We start from the raw sequence: 23,268 nt of genomic DNA, 5'->3' as shown, positions 1-23,268 counted from the left end.
ACCAATGGAACAACTTGCCACCAGAGCTTGTAGGTGCTCCAACACAGGATGTTTTTAAGAAGAGATATGTCTGAAATGGTATATTGCAGAAAAAAAGAACTACAATAGACTAGAATGAGCTGGAAGGTACCTTGGAGGTCACCTAGTCCAGCCCCCTGCTCAAGCAAGAGAACCTGCACCATTTTAGATGTGATTGTCTAGAGTCTCGAGACACTTCTTAAAACCATCCAATGATATTCTGGAGGTGAGCTGTTCCGCTGGTTAATTGTCCTAGGAGTGACTAGGGGTGACATGATAGAAGCATTGCAATATTTTGAGGGGCTGCCACAAAGAGGAGGGGGAGGTCAACCTCTTCTCCAAAGCACCTGAAGGCAGGACAAGAAACATTGGATGGAAACTAATCAAGGGGAGAAGCAACCTGGGATTAAGGAGTAACTTCCTAACACTGAAGGCAATTAACCAGTGGAACAGTTTGCCACCAGATTTTGTGGGTACTCCATCACTGGAGAGGTCTTTCAGAAGAGACCTGGACAGCTCTTTATCTGAAATGGTTTAGGATCTCCTGTTTCAGCAGGGGGCTGGACTAGAAGACCTTCAAGGTCCCTTCCAACTCTGCTATTTTATTAATTACTCAGTGGGACGGCTTGGCTGCAGAAGTCGTGGGTGCACTGCTTCATCACTGGAGGCTTTGAAGAAGACAATGGCTGAAATGGCACAGGGTCTCCTGCTTGAGTAGGGGGTTAGACTAGAAGACCTCCAAGGTCTCTCCCAGCTCTATTGTGATTGAAATGGTCTCCTGCTTGAGTAGGGGGTTAGACTAGAAGAGCTCCAAGGTCCCTTCCAGCTCTGTTGTGATTGAAATGGTCTCCTGCTTGAGTAGGGGGTTAGACTAGAAGACCTCCAAGGTCCCTTCCAGCTCTGTTGTGATTGAAATGGTCTCCTGCTTGAGTAGGGGGTTAGACTAGAAGACCTCCAAGGTCCCTTCCAGCTCTGTTGTGATTGAAATGGTCTCCTGCTTGAGTAGGGGGTTAGACTAGAAGACCTCCAAGGTCCCTTCCAGCTCTGTTGTGATTGAAATGGTCTCCTGCTTGAGTAGGGGGTTAGACTAGAAGACCTCCAAGGTCCCTTCCAGCTCTGTTGTGATTGAAATGGTCTCCTGCTTGAGTAGGGGGTTAGACTAGAAGAGCTCCAAGGTCCCTTCCAGCTCTGTTGTGATTGAAATGGTCTCCTGCTTGAGTAGGGGGTTAGACTAGAAGACCTCCAAGGTCCCTTCCAGCTCTGTTGTGATTGAAATGGTCTCCTGCTTGAGTAGGGGGTTAGACTAGAAGACCTCCAAGATCCCTTCCAGCTCTGTTGTGATTGAAATGGTCTCCCGCTTGAGTAGGGGGTTAGACTAGAAGAGCTCCAAGGTCCCTTCCAGCTCTGTTGTGATTGAAATGGTCTCCTGCTTGAGTAGGGGGTTAGACTAGAAGACCTCAAAGATCTCTCCCAGCTCTGTTGTGATTGAAATGGTCTCCTGCTTGAGTAGGGGGTTAGACTAGAAGAGCTCCAAGGTCCCTTCCAGCTCTATTCCGATTGACGGAAGTTGCCTCCAGAGGTTGTGGTTGTGCTCCAACACTGGAAGGTTGTTTTTTTTTTTTTAAAGAAGTGATTGGACAGCGACCTGTCTGAAATGGCACGGGCTCTCCTGCTTGAGCAGGGGGCTGGACTAGAAGACCTCCAAGGTCCCTTCCAGCTCCCTTCTGCTCGCTCGAGCAATCTCTCCTGGCGTTGAACGAACCCCGAGCCGCCGCAACTACCCTCCGCCGACCTGTAGGAAGCCCCGCGGGGTGGGGCAGGGGTAGGCGGCGCTCGAGAAAGGAAAGCGCGGCGCATCTAGGCGGGACCGAAGGAGGGAAGGAAGGATCCAGCTGCGCAACGCCCAGCCCGGGCTGGATTCGCCTAGCGCCGCACGTGTCCGCCTTGCCCGCAGCCCCCTCCCCAGCCCAGCCACCCCCATCACAGACGTCGGTCGGCAGCCCAGCCAGCCAGCCAGCCAGCCAGCCGCAGCTCCCTCCGTCTCGCTCGCTCCGGAGCGCAACAGCACCACCAGCAGCAGCAGCCGCGACAGCATCGGAGAGGCCAGGCGAGATGAAGGCGCCTCTGGCCATCCTCTTGGCCGCCTGCCTCTGCGTGGACGGCGGTGAGGCCTCTGACCGGACCCCTTCTGCCCCCCCCACCCGCCCCGGGGAGGGGTCTCCCTGCCTTCCTTTCTTGCCTCCCCCCCCCCTACCAGCTCCGTCGCCCTCGCCCCACTTTCGCGCTTGGCGCCCGGGTGGGATCGGGAGCTCGCGCCCGCCTCGGGGCTGCGGCGGTGGTCGGATCCAGGAGCTCCCAAAGGAATCGGGGGGGGGGGAGATGGGGGGTCGCACTTGCCTTGCTTCCTCCCTTCCCCCCTCCCCTGTTTGTTTGTTTATTTATTTTTCCTCCCTCCCTCCGTCACTTATTTTTTCTCCCTCTCTCCCTTCCTAATACCTACCTACCTACCTCTATTTATTTTCCTTCCTCTCGTTTACTTATTTTTCCTTCCTTTTTTCGTACCTACCTACCTGATTTATTTATTTTTTATCTTCCTCCTTCATTTACTTATTTTTCTTTCTTTCCTTCCTTCCTTCCTTCCTTCCTTATTTTTCTTTCCTCCCTCCCTTCCTCATTTACTTATTTTTCCTTCCTTCGTTCGTTCGTTCCTTCCTATCTACCTATCTGATTTATTTTTTATCTTCCTCCTTCATTTACTTACCTATCTATCTTTCTTTCTTTCTTTCCTTCCTTCCTTCCTTCCTTCCTTCCTTCCTTATTTTTCTTTCCTCCCTCCCTTCCTCATTTACTTATTTTTCCTTCCTTCCTTCCTACCTCATTTATTTATTTTTATCTTCCTCCTTCATTTACCTTTCTTTCCTTCCTTCCTTCCTTCCTTCCTTCCTTCCTTCCTTATTTTTCTTTCCTCCCTCCCTTCCTCATTTACTTATTTTTCTTTCTTTCTTTTCTTCCTTCCTCATTTACTTATTTTTCTTTCCTCCATACCTCCCTTATTTACTTCCCTCCCTCCCATGTTTACTTATCCTTTCTTCCTCCCTCCCTTCCTCCCTTATTTACTTCCCTCCCTCCCATGTTTACTTATCCTCCCTCCCTCCCTCCCTTATTTACTTCCCTCCCTCCCATGTTTACTTTTCTTTCTTTCTTTCTTTCTTTCTTTCTTTCTTTCTTTCTTTCTTTCTTTCTTTCTTTCTTATTTATTTGTTTTTCCTTCCTCCTTCCATCCCACCCTCATTGACTTATTTTTCCTCCCTCCCATTTCTTTCTCTCCTTTCTTCCTGCTTCATTCATTCCTCGCCCCCTCCCTCTCTCTCTCTCCCTTTCCTCCAGCAAAGCTTCATGGCCTTCTAAATAAACTCTGCTTAACATATTGGGCAGGGTTGAGCATCAGGGTGCTTAATTTCCCTCTGGAGAAGGGGGAGGGGGAGTTGCTGCCCCTCCTGGGAAGAGAAATGCTTTCTGCACACAGTCAGAGGGCAGACCCTCTTCTGGATCAGACCCTGCTGGCACCAGGTTCCCATGGCTGGTGGTCCCGGACAGGGGGCTGTTATTACTCAAGGCTAGCCTGCAGAAGGATGCCTATCTGGGGAGGGGGGGAGTGGTGGAGACCCAGGTGGGATTGCTGTTATGGGAGGCAGGGGAGCAGATCCCCACCCTCAGGTTCCCCAATCTGGAGATGTTCTCTGATGGGATGGAGAAGGTGTATATGTCTCTATATGCAGGGGGAGGGTCTGCCCCCAGGTTGGTTTTTCCTTATGGCAAATGCCCTTCTGTTTACCTAAATAATGTGCCTTAAGTTGATTTCTTATTGCTTGTGGACCAGTTGAGTAGAACAGAACAGGATAATAGGGTCAGAAGGGACTCAGGAGGTCTTCTAGTCCAGGGGTCTTCAACCTTGGCCACTTGAAGACTTGTGGACTTCAACTCCCAGAATTCCTCAGCCAGCTTTGCTGGCTGAGGAATTCTGGGAGTTGAAGTCCACTAGTCTTCAAGTGGCTAAGGTTGGAGACCCTGGTAATCTAGTCCATTCCTCTCTGGAACAGGAGACTAATCTATACCATTTCAGATATAAATCCAGTCTCCTCCAATGATGGAGCACTCAACAACTTTGGAAGTCGAGTTCTTCCATTGGTTCATTGTCCTCACAGTTAGGAAGTTTCTCCTTTTCGTTCGACTTCGCTTCTCTCCCTGAGTATTTTTCTGCCAACATCTGTACCATGCAATCAATCAATCAATCAATCAATCAGGACAGAGCTGGAAAGGACCTCGGAGGTCTGCTAGTCCAGCTCAAACAGGAGAACCCATTTCAGATAAGTGGCTACGTGTTTCTCTTTCTTTCCCAGCTTTCCTTTCAGGCTTTTTAGCTTTCCATTTCCCAGTTTTGTTGAATCGTTGACAAGGGCAACCTTTTTTTCTTTTAAACAAAAACGAAAGCTTAAGGACATAAGGAAGGCCAGTCCCTACAATGGCCAGTGCTTATCAGATTTTCCTATCAGAAGGCAAGGAGAATAACAGAGTAATAGACTTGGAAGGGACCTTGGAGATCTTCTAGTCCAACCCCCTGCTCAAGCCAGAGTTCCTATACATTGTAGCCAAATGACTCTCCAATCTCTTCTTAAAAACCTCCAGTGTTGGAGCATTCACAACCTCTGCAAGGAAGTTGTTCCACTGATTAATTGTCCTCATTGTCAAGAAACTTCTCCTTAGTTCCAAGTTCCTTCTGGATTAATTTCCACCCATTGCTTCTTGTTCTACCCTCCAGTGCTTTGGAGAATTGCTTGACTTCCTCTTCTTTGGGGCAGCCCCGTTTCAGACAAATGGCTATCCGACATCTTCTTGAAGACTTCCAATGTTGGGGCATTCACAACTTCTGGAGGCAACTTCTGTTCCACTGATCAATTGTTCTCACTGTCCGGGAATTCCTCCTTATTTCTAAGTTGCTTCTCTCCTTGATGAGTTTCCACGCATTGCTTCTTGTTCTACCCTCAGGTGCCTGGGAGAATAGTTTGACTCCCTCTTCTTTGTGGCAAGCCCTGAGATATCGGAAGATGCTATCCTGTCTCCCCTGGACCTTCTTTTCATCAAGCTAGACATCCCCAGTTCCTGCAACCGTTCTTCATATGTTTTAGCCTCCAGTCCCCTAATCCTCTTTGTTGCTCTTCTCTGCACTCTTTCTAGAGTCTCCATAACTTTTCTACGTCGTGGTGATCAAAACTGAATGCAGGATTCCAAGTGTGGCTTTACCAAGGCCTTATAAAGTGGTATTAACACTTCATGTGATCTTGATTCTATCCCTCTGTTAATGCAGCCTAGGATTGCATTGGCTTTTTTTTTTGGCTGCCTCTGCACACATCTGACTCATATTTAAATGGTTGTCCACTCGGGCTCTGAGATCCTTCTCACAATGATTGACATTAAGCCAAGTTTCACCAAGCCTCTACCTAAACGGTTGATTGTTCTCATCTTGAGTGTTAAACCTTACTTTCATCTACTTGAATTTCATTTTGTTGGATAGGACTCATCAAGTCCGTCAAGATCTTTTTGTTCCTTGAACTTGTCTTCCAAAGTTTTGGATCGCCTGATATTTCTGCCGGTTTAGTGCTGTCTGCAAGTTTCCTGATTTCCTCTTTTCTTTCCTCATCTACATCTTTTATGAGGGCATTGACAAATAATTGTTCCAAAAAGGAACTTAGGGGTTTTTCCATTGCTTACTTCCCTCCATGCAGATGTAGTTCCGTTGAGGAGTAGACGCTGAGTATGATTTATCAGCTAGTTGCAAAACTCCTCTGGTAGTACTGCTATCTATCCCATATTTTTCCAGCTTGCCAAGAAGTAGTTTGTGGGCCATTCGATCAATGCTTCTCTGTTCTTAAGAGCAGCTTCATTAATTTAATGCACCGTTGGTCGGGGTCATCTGATTTTATTATTTTCCCTTTCGTTATGAAGACATCTGCTGGTTTCATTTGTAAGAAGATTGTGGCCTCTTTTTCCATAACTCTCTGACATTTTTAAATCCACTTTCAGAGCTGCGAGCTCTTTTCTCTTCTCACTTTCATCGTATAATTCAGCAGTTGTTTTAAACCCCAAGTCCTTCTCGCCTGGGTTTTCCCTTCCATCCTGGTACCCTTGAGATGTTTGCACTGGGGAATTTGTGAGTTGGAAAGCCCCCGCATCTGGAGAACATTAGATCAGATTAACAGAGTTGGAAGGGACCTTATAGGTCATCTAGTCCAACCCCCCTACACCATTTCTGACAGATGGCAGTCCAATCTCTTCTTGAAAGCCTCCAGTGATGAAGCTCCCACAACTTCTGAAGGCAACTTCTCTTCCATGGGTTGATTGTTCTCACTGTCAGAAAGTTCCTCCTTATTTCCAGGTTGAATCTCTCCTTGTTCAGTTTCCATCCATTATTCCTTGTCTGGCCTTTGGGTGCTTTGGAAAATAGCTTGACCCTCCTCCCCTCTGTGGCAGCCCCTCAAATATTGGAAGATGCTATCATGTCTCCCCTGATCCTTCTCTTCTCTAGATTAGCCATGCCCAGTTCCTGCAACCGCTCTTCATATGTTTTAGCCTCCTTAATCATCCTGATCCTAATCATTACATTGGAGGTGGGACAGAAGGGATCCCAGTGAGTGAACAAGTCAAAAGTGCAAACTTTTAGCGATACTGGTCAGAGTGGAAAGACCATATCCATACGCTAAGGTTAAAATTAAATGACTTATTGCTAAAAGCCCGTTCACAGGAATCTTCTCAACGAACAATGGTCAACCTTCAGTGCCAATGATTCCTATATCAACATTGTGGTTGTCCCAAAAATGTTTTTTTTCCCAAACAGTAACTGAACTTAACCTGTATTTTTCAGACTATAAGACACACCGGGGTATAAGATGCACCATTCCTCACTATTATATCCCAAATGTCCTTGTCCTTAGAATTTGGGTGGGGGGGAATGTAAATTCTTAATCCCATCAGCTCCAGTCTTCCGTTTGTTTATGAATAGATTAGCCTGGATTTTCTTAATGGGCACAAAATAGACATTCCTGAAGACTTCAGGGTTCTGCCTGAGCCTGTTTCCAGTGGTGGGGTGGTTACGTGGGTTCGCTTTGATCGCTGGCTGGCCCTGCCCACCTGCCTTTATGCTGCTAAGCTGTCCATTCATAATTAACTTTCTGGCTCCTTCCCTCTGCCCTCGCTGCCCAGCTGAAAGTTGCCTGGGTTGATTAACTCTTCTTCGAAGCTCCGCTTCACTCCCAAGGGAGCGTGTGCAAGCGAAGTTAGTGTGCGCAAGCTTGCTCACAACCAGCAAATCGCTCGTAATTGAAGCCCACCTATTGCAGGAAAACTGGGGGCTGCCTTTTTGCCTTTGAGAGCGTGTTTCTCCAGTTCTCCTTTTGGCGAAATATAACATTCTGCCTTTTTTTTTTTTATATCCCTCCAAAATATTTAATTCTCTGCATGGGTGGGTGGGTGGGTTTCACACTGTTATCCCCCAGTGACGTGCAGTCAGGGGAGGCAGACCCTCACCACTGTCATCATGAAAAGAAAAAAATGTAAAAGGAAAAAGGCTGAGGTAGTTGCTGCCAGAGTCACAGTGGATGACTCTGTTTAGTGCTTAACTGTTTAAAAAAGCCTCTTAAAAAGGGTCCAGAAAGGGACTCAATGCAGGAGTCTTCTCCAGCACCAGAGTTCAAAGGCCTCCGTTCTTTGGTGCTCAGCCTTCCTTATGGTCCAACCTTCAGAGCCATCCATTTCACCTGGGAAAACCATCGCCTTGACTAGACGCACTTTTGATTGGCAGGGAGATGTCTCTGCTTTTTACGATGCTGTCTAGATTTGCATGGTGCAAATCTATATATCAAGTGCATATTTGATCCCAAAAATCTCTTAACCTTCTTACAGTTCCACCAAAGGTTTTTTTTAAAAAAGGGTGCAATTATAAACTGAGCTTTCAACTCCTTTAGCCTTTAAAGCACCCTACAAATCACCGCTTGGATTCCTTTTATAAGAAGTCCTCAACTTACAACAAATTCATTTAGCGACCGTTCCAAGTTACAGCGAGACTGAAAAAAGCAAGTTAGGCCCATTTTTTCACATTTATGACCATATCCCTGCGGTCACGTGATCAAAATTCACTTGACTCGTATTTATGATGGGTTGCAGCGTCCCGAAGTCATGTGATTCTCTTTTCGCGACATTTTGACAAGCAAAATCAGTGAGTTCTTGATGATGGTTTGTTAAGCCAGGTGCACTTAACAACTGGTGTTACTGACTTAACAACTTAGCAGTGATTTACTTAGTAAGCCTTAGTAAGATCACATCTAGAATATTGCATCCGGTTTTGGCCACCACACTATAAAAAAAGACGTTGAGACTCTAGAAAAAGTGCTGAGAAGAGCAACCAGGATGATGAGGGGACTGGAGACTAAAACATAGGATGAACGGTTGCAGGAACTGGGCCTGGCTAATCTAGGGAAGAGAAGGACCAGGGGAGACAGGAGAGCATCTTCCAATATTTGAGGGGCTTGCTCCAGAGAGGAGGTGGGGTGTCAAGCTGTTTTCCAAGCCACCCAAAGGCCAGACAAGGAACAATGGATGGAAACTGATCAAGGAGAGATTCAACTTAGAAATAAGGAGGAATTTTCTGAAAGGGAGAGCAATCAACCCATGGAACAGAAGTTGTGGGAGCTTCATCATTGGGAGCTATGAAGAAGAGACGGGACTGCTATCTGTCAGAAATGGCGTAGGCTCTCCTGCTTGGGTGGGTGGGTGGGGTTGGACTAGATGACCCACAAGGTCCCTTTCAACTCTCTTAATCAGTTACTTAATATGCGTGGCAGGAAAAGTCGTAAAATGGGGGCAGAACTCACTTAACGACTGTTTTGCATAGCAACAGGAACCTTGGGCTCAGTTATGGTCGTAAGTTGAGGACTACCCTCATTATAGAAAATGAGAAATTAAATCTGTTGCATTTCTTGTGTGCGTCAGCCATCAGGAGAAAGCTGGTTTAAATGGGGAAAATAAATTCTTAAGGGAAACAGTTTTTCCTTCAGAGGTTTTGGGTGCTCCCAACACGGGATGCTTTTAAGAAGAGAAACTTTAGAGAACCATTTGTCTAAAAATGGTGTTAACTCTCCTGCTTGAGCAGCGGGGTTGGACTAAATGACCTCCAAGTTCTCTTCCAACTCCCAGTTATTCCGTATTCAACCTTGGTTCCTTGTGTGTGTTTGTGTGTGTGTTTCCAAACTTGGTCCTTTGAGACATTTTGACAAAGGAGTGCTTCTCAAGGACACAATTGTGGGGTGTTTCCTTAGTTGGGGAGATGCCTTGTGCTTTCTTTAATCCTGATTTCCTGTTGCTGGTTTCTTTTTTCCTTTGTGTTGCCTGGATATCTGGGAATCTGGCCTGAATATAAATGTTGTCACATTTAATTTATTTCCCGGAATGCAAAAAAAAATAACAATGGCTGCTAAAGTGCCAACTTTTCCAACAGCAGTTTAACAAAGGAAGACACTTTCTGATTCTGTGATGGGGTGGAGAGACTCACAGTTCATAGACTCTTACAGTCCTAGATCTGGAAGGGACCTCAGAGGTCTTCTAGTCCAGTCCACCCCCCCTCGCCCTAGCAGGAGAGTCAATTGCCATTTCAGACGGTTCCTTGTTGGCCTCCAGAAGGGAATTTGGGGACCTGGTGGTCATGGTGATGGTGAAGAAAGCCTATGAAAATTGGATTATGCCAGGGGGAATTTGCTTCTGTGGGATCAATTCCAGGCGGAGGAATAAAAGAATATTTGTAGAGGGTTGAACGGTGGGGTCCTTGGTGCTCTCTGAACTTGGAAGCTTTCTTGCAGACGCTTCATTACCAAACTAGAAAATATCATCAGTACTAGAAGGGAGAGCGGGGAGATTTGTGGAGAAGAGGAGGAAGAGAAAGAGGAGATTGTGTGGGGTTCTTGGTAAAAAGAAGGAGAAGGAAAATGGAAAAAGAAGAAGAGGAGGAAGAAGAAGAGGAGATTGTGTGGGGTTCTTGGTAAAAAGGAGGAGAAGGAAAATGGAAAAAGAAGAAGAGGAAGAAGAGGAGGAGGAGGAAGAAGAAGAGGAGATTATGTGGGGTTCCTGATGCTCTCTGAGCTTGGTTGTTTGCCTGCAGACATCTCATTACCTATCTAGGTAGCCTCATCAGTGCTTAGGAAGAGCTCGCTTTGTTTTCAATTTACATCCTAGCACACAGATGGGGAACTAGGTGCCCCTTTATGACTTGTGGACTTCATCTCCCACAATTCCTGAGGCGGTATAGCCAGCTCAGGGATTCTGGGAATCGAAGTCCACCAGTCATAAAAGGGCCATTCGTTCTCCATCCATCCCTGCCATAGCTCTGAGCCGAGGTGGCGCAGTGGTTAGGGTGCAGTACTGCAGGCCACTTCAGCTGACTGTTATCTGCAGTTCAGCAGTTCTAATCTCACCGGCTCAGGGTTGACTCAGCCTTCCATCCTTCCAAGGTGGGTGAAATGAGGACCCGGACTGTGGGGATGATATGCTGATTCTGTAAACCGCTTAGAGAGGGCTGAAAGCCCTATGAAGCGGTATATAAGTCTAACTGCTATTGCTATTGCTATTGCTCTGTCACCGGGAGAAATCTTTATAGCAATAGCAATAGCAGTAGACTTATATACCGCTTCATAGGCCTTTCAGCCCTCTCTAAGCGGTTTACAGAGTCAGCATATTGCCCCCAACAATCTGGGCCCTCATTTTACCCACCTCGGAAGGATGGAAGGCTGAGTCAACCCTGAGCCGGTGAGATTTGAACCGCTGAACTGCTGATCTAGCAGTAGCCTGCAGTGCTGCATTTAACCACTGCGCCACCTTGGCTCTTGGGCTGTTTTACTGTTAGCTTGTTTGGCAATTCCTTGTTGGAAGGATTTCTTTTTTTTTTTTTTGAGGGGTGAATGAACCCTCTTGTTCCGAACTTTTCGAGGCAAGCTGACAGTTTTTTTCCCTACCAAAATCTTGCCAGCTCTGCCGAGTCTCATCTCAGTTCATTGAGATAAAAACTATGGCTGGCATGGAGCTAATTGCATAATTCCAGGAATGTGCCGGTTTGATAAGAGCGATAAAGGAAGTAAGGCAGTGCAGTCCGGGAACGAGACGCTTGGATGATCTGCTTCCAAGCTAAAAAAACCAGTGAGCGTTAATCTAGGTTAATGATTTGCGTTGTGCGAAATGGGGGGAAGAAAGAGAATAAAGGAGAGAAGCAGACCGAGAACGGAGGAGGAATTTCCTGACAGTGAGGACCATTAATCAGTGAAATGGCTTGCGTCCAGAAGCTGTGGGTGGCCTCCATCTCTGGAGGTTTTTGAGAAGATTTTAAGAAGTGTACAGTTTCCTGCCTAAGCAGCGGGCTGGACTAGAGGACCTTCAACACCCCTTCCAACTCTATTCTATGCTATGCTTGAGAGACCGCCTGCTGCCAATTACCTCCATTAGACCGATTAGATCCCACAGATTAGGCCTCCTCCGAATTCCATCCGCCGGCCAATGCCGACTGGCGACTACCCGGAGGAGAGCCTTCTCTGTGGCTGCTCCGACCCTCTGGAACGAACTCCCCGTGGAGATTCGCACCCTCACCACCCTCCAGGCCTTCCGCAAAGCCCTTAAAACCTGGCTGTTCCGACAGGCCTGGGGCTAAAGAGCTTTTGCCCCCCCCCTCGAATAGTATGGTTGTTGTGTGCTTTTAAATTGTGTATTGTTCTGTTCGTCTTTTTTATCCCTTATCTGTACCCCCTTCCCTGACTTGGATTGTGAGCCGCCCTGAGTCCCCTTTGGGGAAAAGGGCGGCATATAAATGCAATAAATTCAATTCAATTCAGGCCTTGGGCTAAAGAATCGTTGCCCCTATCTCGAATGGTATGATTGTTGCGTTTTAACTATGTATTGTTTTTGTGTTGTTGTTAACTGTCTGTATCCCCCTTCCCTTGAGTTGTGAGCCGCCCTGAGTCCCTTCAGGGAAAAGGGCGGCATACAAATGAAATAAAACTCAAACTCAAATAAATAAAACTCAATTCAATTTATGCTCTGCTACTCTATTCTATTCTAAGATGGTGGAGCACCATTAGCCTGAAATGGTAAAGGCTCTCCTGCTGGAGTAGGGGGTTGGACTAGAGGACCTCCAAGGTCCCTTCCAACTCTGTTGTTATGCTTTGGTCATGGGACTGCACGATTTCACCACGATGAGTCTGCACAAGGCTTTGAGCTGGGAACCGAAAGTCTGAGATTTTTCACAGCTTGCAAGTGTGTTTTATTTTCCAGCCCTTCTTTATTTAGCAACAAAAATTGAGAAACATGCAGTTTAGCTCATGATGAGCTTTAAACATCTGGATTTTTCTTCATTGGGCGGAGATGTCAAAATCTTCCACTCAGTTCCTCAAAATCTGCATTGCCACCACAAACCCTCACCCGCCCAGAGGGCGCCTTATAGAACAGATGGGCAGCATGAAGATTTAACAAATCACTGGTGGTCCATGAGAAAATGTTGGTGGTCCGCAGAAAAATGATTTGCATTTTTTATATTGCACTCAATCAGGGGGTCCTCAAATATTGGCCCCTGGGATGGATACATGCAATGAATGCTTGTGTTGCTGCAGAGAGTCTCCCCCTTCGGGGTCTTTTTGTGCGGGTCAGAGGGGGGAAGAAATTACGGCATGGGGTCTGCTTCAGCCTCCTGGTGGGGGGCTTTGGGCGAAGGCTGGAGGGAAGGGCCGTTGGTGGGGAAGAGCCAGAGGGCCTCATTCCAGTGGGGCTGCATCATGGCCTGGAACTGGCTGAACATCTCAGCCCGCTGAGCCTCCAGGCACCAATACCTGGCCTTGCACCCTCGCAGATCTTCCCTCTGCTTGGCAAGCCTATGCTCCTAGTCCTCAGTGAGGTGCTTCTGCTGAGCCTCCTCCTCGGTCCGATCCAATTTGAACTGAGCTGTTTTGCCAACTCTTTCTCCTGGTGGCTGCTTAGCTCCAGCAACTGCTTCCTGTTGGGGCAGGCGAGGAGTGGCGAGTAGAGGCTGGTGAGGCTGCTCATAACAATGGTTAAATCCAGGGGTCTAGGAATGCCTCCATGGACTCCTGATGAGACAGGCGGGGGAATTTGGCAACCTTGACGGTTGAAGTCACGAGAGGGAGGAAGGGAGGGGGAGGATCAGTGCCAGGAACACTTATCTCAGGTGGAAAGAATGTGGACATTGACCCAGGAGAGTGAGAAGGCCTTCAGAGATAAAAGCCCTGTCTCCCAGTTCACAGCGAGCTGGAGAAAGTGAGCTGTGGGTTGCTTTATAGAGGTTGTTGAACCAGATCTCCCAACAGATCTCCCAACTTAAGCGTAGTAGACAAAATTGTCTACCAAGAAGCAATGGGTGGGAACTAATCAAGGAGAGAAGCAACTTAGAATTAAGGAGAAATTTCCTGACAGTTGGAACAATTAATCAGTGGAACAGAAGTTGTGTCCAGAAGTTGTGAATGCCCCAACACTGGAAGTCTTTGAGAAGATGCTGGATAGTCATTAGTCTGAATCATGCATTGTTTTATGTTGTTTTAAATTTTTGTTTGTACCCCCCTTCCCTGGTTGAGTTGTAAGCCGCCCTGAGTCCCCTTCGGGGGAAAAGGGCGGCATATAAATAAAATAAAACTCAAAAACTCAAAAACTCAAACTGAAAGGGTATAGGGTTTCCTGCCTAGGCAGGGGGTTGGACTGGAAGACCTCCAAGATCCTTTCCAACTCTGTTATTCTGTTATTAAGTTTATAAAGTAGAAAGAGTGCAGAGAAGAGCAACCAAGAGGATTAGGAGACTGGAGACTAAAACATATGAAGAACGGTTGCAGGAACTGGGTATGTCTAGTTGAATGAAAAGAAGGACCAGGGGAGACATGATAGCAGTCTTCCAGGGAAGTCTCCTGAAGCCTCCGGGGGAGTGGGGGCTGTTTTCGCCCTCCCCAGGCTCCTAGAAGGCTTCTGAAGGGCAAAAAATGGGTCCAAGGCAGGCCAAAAGTGGGGGGGAGGGCGGGGGTCACGCATGCATGTGTGTGGGGGACGGGAGGGTCACACGCATAGCATTATCCCTGTGCTCCTCTCGCTTTTGGCACGCAATCCGAAAAAAGATTAACCCTCACTGGTCTAGAAGACCTCCAAGGTCCCTTCCAACTCAATTACTCTTATTCTCCTTGCCTTCTGATAGGAAAATCTGATAAGCACCGGCCCTTGTAGGGACTGACCTTCCTTATGTCCTTAAGGTTTCATTTTTGTTTAAAAGAAAAAAAGGTTGCCCTAGTCAACGATTCAACAAAACTGGGAAATGGAAAGCTAAAAAGCCTGAAAGGAAACTTGGGTTGGGGAAGAAAGAGAACCACACTATTGTTCTATTCCTGGTTTTGTTTTTTTTAAGGCTGCCCTTGCAAAAGCCGTTGAAGCAAACCAGCTTGGGAAATCGAAAGCTAAGAGCCTGAAGTCCAAACAGGGTGGCGAAGAAAGATAAAACATGCAAATTTTAATTTATTCATTTTTGGGCTTGTAGGCTATTTTAAAAACCAGGCTAGGAAATCGAAAGCTAAAAGCTGAAAAAAAGAAAGAAAGAAAGAAAGAAAGAAAGCAGGCACAGGAAATTTTACAGGCTCTCTCTATGTTTGTTTTTTTGGGGTGGGGTGGGGTGGGGGGGAAGCTAAGGGCTTCCTTTGCAAACAAAGGATGCAGTTGGGAACAAACCCAAATATAACAACAAGAGAAGAATAGTTGGGGGAGCAAAGTTGTTTCACTATTTTATGGAAACTTGCCTGGGCAAAGTTTTGCCTGCGTGTCTTCTTAGGCTTAATTCCTTTACTTTTTAACCTATTTTTTTTAAAAAAAGTTAAATTTCACTGACTTGACTTTGCAACCATTGTCCTGAATGGTATATAATATAAGGTTCCAGCAGTTTCCTGGAGCCACTAAAATGCCAAAGAGAGTAGAGACTCCAGACGAGGCTTGCAAAAAAATATCTGCTTTTATTGATGGCCACAGCAAAATCTGGGTGGCAAAACTATATCTGAAACATACAAAGAAATGCATGGAAGGAAGAGCCGCCCCCTGCAAGAGGGACTCAGAGGATTATATACATTTTAGGCAGATAGAAGCAAAGTTTATCTCACCAGAGATAAAGATTCCTTACCAATAAAGCATTCTTTTGTTCAAGCTTCTCTCTCTCTCTGCCTTATCTAGTATGGAGTATTCCTAAAGCCTTGGGTAGGGGGTGGCAGCCTCCCTTTGTCAAGTTCTTTTTCGGCAGAATGCTTTAAGGATTTATGAGCCAGGAAAACTCCCTAGTTTGGTTCCTTTTATCTATGGGGCCTGATATTCCCGTGTAACAATTTCTTCTATGTTTCCAAGAACGTGCCCAGTTTTGAAGCCAAGAATAAAAGCGAGACGCAACAGTGAGATAACATTTGCGGTCCCAGTATTGAGGTTACAATTTGCTAGGCTAGAAAACAACTAATTTCTGACAGTATACAATAATATAAGCAGAAGTCAGTAACAAAGCTTAATTCTTAAGAAACTATTTCTGGCAGCATCTCATATCAGAAGCAAACAGTGAATATCAGTTTAATCATTAACAATTATATAGTAACACAAGCAATTCACAATAAAAGTAAACATCCAATATTGATTCATATTTATTCATATAATCCTTCCCTATTTTTTAAAAATTAAACTTCATTGACTTGACTTTGCAACTATTTCTCCAGAATGGTATATAGGATTTCCTGCTTCAGCAAGGGGTTGGGCTAGGAGACCTCCAAGGCCCCTTCCAACTCTTGTCATTCTATTACTCTGTTATAGTAACTGCTTTAAAAAAGCATAAATAAAAGCTACTTAACGGCCAGTTCCTGAGTTTCAGTGCCGGAAGATATAAATCAAAACACGTTTATAAAAATAAGATAAAAGTTCAGACACTCTTAACCATTCTGAGTCAGGACTTTGCTAGGAATATTCAGCTGTTTATCTTTCTTTCCTTCTATCTATCTATCTATTATCTGTCATCTATCTATCTATGTATCATCTATCTATCTATCTATCTATCTATCTATCTATCTATCTATCTATCTATCTATCTATCTATCTATCTATCACCTATCTGTCTGTCTGTCTGTCTGTCTGTGTCTGTCTGTCTGTCTGTCTGTCTGTCTGTCTGTCTGTCTGTCTATCTATCTATCTATCTATCTATCTATCTATCTATCTATCTATCTATCTATCTATCAGAGCCAAGGTGGCGCAGTGGTTAAATGCAGCACTGCAGGCTACTGCTAGATCAGCAGGTCAGCGGTTCAAATCTCACCGGCTCAGGGTTGACTCAGCCTTCCATCCTTCCGAGGTGGGTAAAATGAGGACCCAGATTGTTGGGGGCAATATGCTGACTCTCTGTAAACCGCTTAGAGAGGCCTGAAAGGCCTATGAAGCGGTATATAAGTCTACTGCTATTGCTAATTGCTATCTATCTATCTATCTATCTATCTATCTATCTATCTATCTATCTATCTATCTATCTATCTATCTATCTATCGCAGTAGCAGTTAGACTTATATACTGCTTCATAGGGCTTTCAGCCCTCTCTAAGCAGTTTACAGAATCAGCATATTGCCCCCACAGTCTGGGTCCTCATTTTACCCACCTCGGAAAGATGGAAGGCTGAGTCAACCTTGAGCCGGTGAGATTTGAACTGCCGAACTGCAGCTAGCAGTCAGCTGAAGTGGCCTGCAGTACTGCACTCTACCCACTGCGCCACCTCGGATATCTATCTATCTATCTATCTATCTATCTATCTATCTATCTATCTATCTATCTATCTATCTATCTATCTATCTATCTATCATCATTTGAGTTACAGGGGCAAAATGAAACTAATGATAATTCGGCATCGGTGATTAAATATAATGTTTAAAGCTTCAATAATTATAATTAACAGATTAGCAGAGTTGGAAGGGACCTTGGAGGTCTTCTAGTCCAACCCCCTCCCCCACCCAAGCAAGAGACCCTATACCATTTCTGACAGATGGAAGTCCAGTCTCTTCTTGAAAGCTTCCAGGGATGAAACTCCCAAAACTTCCGAAGGCAACTTCTGTTCCAGGGGTTGATTGTTCCCACTGTCAGAAAATTCCTCCTTGTTTCCAGGTTCAATCTCTACATGTTTAGTTTCCATCCATTATTCCTTGTCTGGCTTTCAGGTGCTTTGGAGAATAGCCCCCTCCTCTCTGTGGCAGCCCTTCAAAATATTGATTCATTATTAAAAATTATTAAAGCTTCAATGATTAAGTACAATTTTTAGACTGCAGCTTAATATGCTACCAGACGTCTAATTACCTGACAAAATTATTACCTGATTCCCTGGTTCTGTAATAATAACAGTAATAATTTTGGATTCTTTATTGCAATTTTTTCGAGGCCTGCAATGTAAACTGATAGCCAACAGGTGGCAATATCCCCTGCAGTGTGAGCTGATGGCCAGCGGGTGGCGATCTCTAGCTTTGCAGGGATGCTGTGTAACTCTCCCATCTTTCTACCTTCAGCTGGGATCCATCCTGTGAAAGTTTTAAAGTCATTTAAGGATTAATATACCTATTTTGTGGGGAAGCCTCCCAACACTGCTAATGCTGGGTATTACGAGGTGGCGCAGTGGTTAGGGTGCAGTACTGCAGGCCACTTCAGCTGACTGCTAGTTCTGCAGTTCGGCTGTTCAAATCTCACCGGCTCAGGGTTGACTCAGCCTTCCATCCTTCCGAGGTGGGTGAAATGAGGACCCAGATTGTGGGGGCGATATGCTGACTCTGTAAACCGCTTAGAGAGGGCTGAAAGCCCTATGAAGCAGTATACAAGTCTAACTGCTATTGCTATTGCTATTGCTATTTAAGGAGGTGGGTGGGGGAACACGAACATAGAACAAAGTTGGAAGGGACCTTGGAGGTCTTCTAGTCCAACCCCCTGCTCAAGCAGGAGACCCTATACAGCTTCAGATTAGTGGCTGTCTAGTCCCTTCTTAAAAACCTCCAGTGATGACGCACCCACAACTTCTGAAGGCAAGTTGTTCCACTGGTTCATTGTTCTCACTGTTAGGAAGGTCTAAGTTGCTTCTCTCCTTGATTAGTTTCCATCCGTTGCTCCTTGCCTTGCCTTCTGATGCTTTGGAGAATAGCTTGACCTCTTTATTTTTGTGGAAGACCCTCAAATAATTGGAGCATTGCTATCATGTCATCCCTAAACCTTTTTTTTTTCATTAAACTAGACGTACCCAGTTCCTGCAACCGTTCTTCGTATGTTTTAGCCTCCAGGCCCCTAATCCTCTTGGTTGCTCTTCCCTGCTCTCTTTCTAGAGTCTCCACATCTTTTTTATAGTGTGATGACCGGAACTGGATGACGTATTCCAAGTGTGGTTTTACTAAGGCTTTGTAAAGCAGTACTACTCCTTCACGTGATCTTGATTCTGTCTCGCTATTAAATCAGATGGATGAACGTTGGAATTATGGACCAAAAAAACAGGGAATGAAGCTTCTGTTGAAGATTTGTTTTGAACAAATAATCTTGTTTAATTATTTTCTAAATAAATTATTTAGAATAATTATTTAATTATTTTCTAAATAAATAACTCATTTATAATTTGGCCCAAAACTCCCCTTGTTGGTTTTTACCTCTGAAATGAATGCCAGTTGGGTCCTAGAGGAGATAGTGAGTTCTAGTCCCACCTTAAGCATAAAAGCTAATTGGGTCCTGGACCAATTACCAGGAGACAGTGAGTTCTAGTGCAGTGTTTCTCAACCTTGGCGACTTTAAGTCCCGTGGACTTCAACTCCCAGAATCCCCCAGCCAGCACAGCTGGCTGGGGGATTCTGGGAGTTGAAGTCCACGGGACTTAAAAGTCACAATGTTGAGAAACACTGTTCTAGTCCCACCTTAAACATGAAAACCAGCTGGGTGACTTTGAGCCAATCACCAGGAGGTGGTGCGTTCTAGTCCCGCCTTAAGCATGAAAGCTGATTGGGTGATTTTGGGTCAATCACCAGGCGAGTATGAGTTCTTATCCTATCTTAGCTTAACTTTGACTTTGGGCCAGTCGTCCTCTTTTAGCCCAGCCCACCTCGCAAAGTTGTTGTTAGGAACCTTAAGTTATTTTTAAATACAATAAAGGTGGGAGAAAATAAAAAATAAATAGTTTCACTGCACATCTCACCTTCCTGAAATCTTTTTGTTTTTTCTTCCCTCCCCAGTTTTCTCCCTGGTCTGTTGGTCGTGCGACGGAGTCGAATCGAACTGGGGCTGCTGGAGATGGCAAATCTGTTCCAATCAAGACAACTACTGCGTCACCACGTATACCGGGGCTGGGTTTGGTACGTTACTTTAGCACGGTGAAATTGGCGGGAGGACTATATGGTTTCCTCCAAGGGTTGGCCAGCTGCAGGGGTGGGTTTCAACCGGTTCACGGCGGTCCCTGCGATCCGGTTGGTCGCCGAACCCGGAAGTAAGTAACTTCCGGGAACGGCGAAGGCCCCCCCGCGCCCGCGCACCCGCGCCCGCTCCTTACCCGGTTTTGATGAATTCTGCGCTTCCACGCATGCGCAGGACGCATACAGCGCCTGCAAGATCCTCCAGGAGCAGCTGGAGCATCGCACAGACGCTAGTACGCATGCGTGCGCCACGTGCGTGAGGACGCCGCACACGTGCGCGAGGACGCCGCCAGCCTCGTTCCAACCGAACCGGTTGGAATGGGGCGAGAAACCCACCCCTGGCCAGCTGAATCAGGGGTCCCAAACCTTTGGGCCATGGCCCACTATTGGCAAGTCACACAGCAAAGTATACATGCACACACACACAGAGCAGCCTCTAGCTCCGGCCACTCCAGCAAAGCAAAGAAACGGAGAAAGGAATCCTCGAACCCAGGAAGAAGGCGCTGAATTCCCCAAAGTCAGGAAGAAGCAATATATAAAAAGGGAAACAACAAGCAACCACAAGATTTAAGCGATAAATCTTACTTTAAGATCAGAGGTTTATTGTTTCATGAGCTATCTTGAACATGAGCAATGCCATTGCACAGCAAAACCCATATTGTAAATCTTCCATTGCAAATGCGTTCCTGTATAGCAAATAGCAAGTCCTATCTCCGTGACCGCCTCCTGCAACATACCTCCCAGCGTCCAATAAGATCGCACAGGGCGGGCCTTCTCCGGGTACCGTCGGCCACACAACGCCATCTGGCGGCTCCCCGGGGGAGAGCCTTCTCTGTTGCGGCCCCGGCCCTTTGGAACGAGCTACCCCCTGAGATAGCAATAGCAATAGCAGTTAGACTTATATACCGCTTCATAGGGCTAAGCGGTTTACAGAGTCAGCATATTTCCCCCCGACAACAATCCGGGTCCTCATTTTACCCACCTCGGAAGGATGGAAGGCTGAGTCAATCCTGAGCCGGTGAGATTTGAACAGCCGAACTGCAGAACTGCAGTCAGTTCTGAAGTAGCCTGCAGTGCTGCATTTAACCACTGTGCCACCTCGGCTCCGGACCCTCCGCACACTCCTGGCCTTCCGTAAGTCCGTTAAGGCCTGGCTGTTCCGGCAGGCCTGGGGCTGTTGAGCTTGACTGAACTTCAGCCCCATTATAACTTGAGTGCATGTTGGGTTTTTTCTGTTTTAAATTGTATTGTTTTGTGTTTTTAATCTTTTTTAATATTTTAATTGCTTTTATGTAAGCTGCCCGGAGTCCTTTGGGATTGGGCGGCATACAAATCTATTAAACTTAAACTTAACTTAAACTTACAAGGATCGCTATCTGGCAGAGGACCCCAATCCCATCTTGAACCACATTACTTATACCTTTTTTTTTTTTAACTGACCTACGCATTCCCGTGTTTTACTTCCACATTCTTTCTTGCTTTCTTACTGGCTGTCGTTCTCTGCAAACACCTGTGTACATTTGAAGTCCTCGGACACCTGTTACTTTCAGTTCCTCATTTCCCGCCGTCTCATTCTCCCTGCTGTAAATAGATCCGTGATCAAGTACAAACTCTGCAGAAAATGCAGCACCTTTGGAAATATTAGCCTGGTGACATTGTGCAATTATGCCAGTTTTAAAAACTTTGGTTCATTGCGGCCTGCAAGCTCACTCCTAGGCTCCACTACCTGAAACTTTCCAATGGATATTTGCTCCCCTCACACCTGCAAACCCCAAATGTCTGTACCAGCGCACCAGTGGTGGGTTCCGGATCCAGGTGCAACCGGTACGGTGCAACAGGGCCCGGCGGCCACCACACAAACATGTGCAGTGTGTGTACACATGCGTCCTTACACACGCAATGTTCTGATTGCACCACAAACGCAGTAGTCACCCTTACCTTTCACAGAGGCCCTGAGTTTTATAAATAGGAGCATGATAGTGTAGAATAATCATATCCAAGGACCAGTGGTGGGTTTCAAAAATTTTTGGAACCTCTTTTGTAGGTGTGGCCTGCTTTCCGGGTCCACTGGTGGAACCTCTTCTAACCGGTTCGGAATATTTGACGAACCGGTTCTACCGAATAGGTGCGAACTGGTAGGAACCCACCTCTGGAGCTACCTATTACTTCCAACCATGAAGTCTCTCTGCTAGCTATCTGTTGCTGTATGTAACTCGCATAAAGTACCTTCTGTTCTTCCATTAGCACCTGAAAGTTTGACCATCTTTCTTATTTTTTTCCCTTTGTTTCTGGACAGGTGGATATTCCGGTCAGTCGATCAGCAAGGGCTGCGTGCCGGTTTGCCCCCAAGGTGGGATTGATATTGGCGTCGCGGCCATGTCGATCAAATGCTGTTCCTCATTTTTGTGCAACATCAGCGGGGCCAACAGCATCCAAGTCAACCACCTGGTATTGGCCTTGGCGACGCTGGCCAGTTTTTTCTATCTCTTTGGATCCAGGCTCTGAGGGGTGCATCGAGCGAGTAAACGTGGTCCAGAAATTGTGTCTTGAGAGTGCCATTCGACTGTTCCTCCTTTGTAATCTGAGATTTTACTAGGTTTATGGAATCACTTTTTTGGGGTGGGTGGGTTGTGTTTTCTAGCATCGCTTGGGGTTATCGGGCTAAAAAAAAAAAAGAGTATCTTTGGGCCATAAGTTCTCAATTGGATTTTTTTTAAGAAGCGTGGACATCTAGGAGTTGGAAGTCCACCCATCTTAACATCAATGAGATCTAGAAACACAACTCTATGCTGCTGTGGCAAGGTTTGAAATCGTTACAGGGGCCTTAAAATGTTTTTGCTTGGGGTGAGAAGATAACGCAGCTTTGGAGGAAGGTCTATTATATGCAAATGTACTTTTGTCTGTTGCATTCACTCTGTTAACATTTGAACTCATTAAAGTATACTACATTTTACACTTGTGCACGATTATGGAGCGGCGCCGTGGGATTTTTGAATGGAATAAACATTTTGATTTCATAACAAACTGCCTTTCTCATTTTTCCTTCCTTTCCTCGCCATGTCCCGCTACGATTTCTCAGGATCATATTTTATTTAAGGTGCTGATTATTTGATCTTTTATTGACCTGCCCTGTTCTCAGGGGAGTCCGGACAAAAATAAACACACACACATAGTTACATAGGACCATAGGGCTGGAAGGGACCTTGGTGTTCTTCTAGTCCAGCCCTCTGCTCAAGCCAGGATATCTTACACCATGCTGGTTAAATGTTTATCCAGTCTATTTTTGAAAACCTCTGGTGATGGATGTCTTTAGAGATTCTCAGTCATCCAGGTCACAGTTGTCCCAAAGGTGCTTTTTCAAAAGGCAACCATTCTTTCTGTTGCAAGTTATCACCTTAAAATCCATCCATGGCTTTGGGCCAGGTTACCCAAGGAGTAGTTTTTCCCCCTGTCGTTTCTCCCTCTCTAGTTTTGGCCTACCAGGTGGGACATAATATGAGTCCTCTTCATCAAGCAGTGTTGGCTGGCAGGGACTAGGAAACACACCACCTCTGCTGACCTTGCCTTCTGGAATATTCTTCCTTCATAGTTCAGGATGATCTCAACTCTTTTGAACCTTCCCAAGTCAGTGACCCGTCAAAACCGCGGTCCACTAAAGCGCGCCCGATTAAAGCGCGTACCTGACGTCATCAGCAGCGCGACAAATACGACCGCGGGAAAAAAAGGGCGCTTTAAAAAGCGCTTTTAC

General features: G+C 45.9%; 1 protein-coding gene across 1 annotated transcript; it reads left to right on the top strand.

Annotated features, from left to right (window-relative positions):
* The first annotated feature begins 1,929 nt into the window (after positions 1 to 1,929).
* LOC116512549 (lymphocyte antigen 6E-like) lies at positions 1,930 to 22,544 on the top strand. Its single transcript, XM_032223094.1, has 3 exons — positions 1,930 to 2,182; positions 19,344 to 19,463; positions 21,817 to 22,544. Exons 1-3 carry the CDS (start codon positions 2,131 to 2,133, stop codon positions 22,023 to 22,025), a joined length of 381 nt encoding a protein of 126 aa, XP_032078985.1. The 5' UTR covers positions 1,930 to 2,130; the 3' UTR covers positions 22,026 to 22,544.
* The last annotated feature ends 724 nt before the right edge of the window (positions 22,545 to 23,268 follow it).

Source organism: Thamnophis elegans, chromosome 8, assembly GCF_009769535.1.
Source record: "Thamnophis elegans isolate rThaEle1 chromosome 8, rThaEle1.pri, whole genome shotgun sequence".
Classification (NCBI taxonomy): Eukaryota; Metazoa; Chordata; class Lepidosauria; order Squamata; family Colubridae; genus Thamnophis; species Thamnophis elegans.
This window is presented reverse-complemented; position numbering and strand designations above follow the sequence as displayed.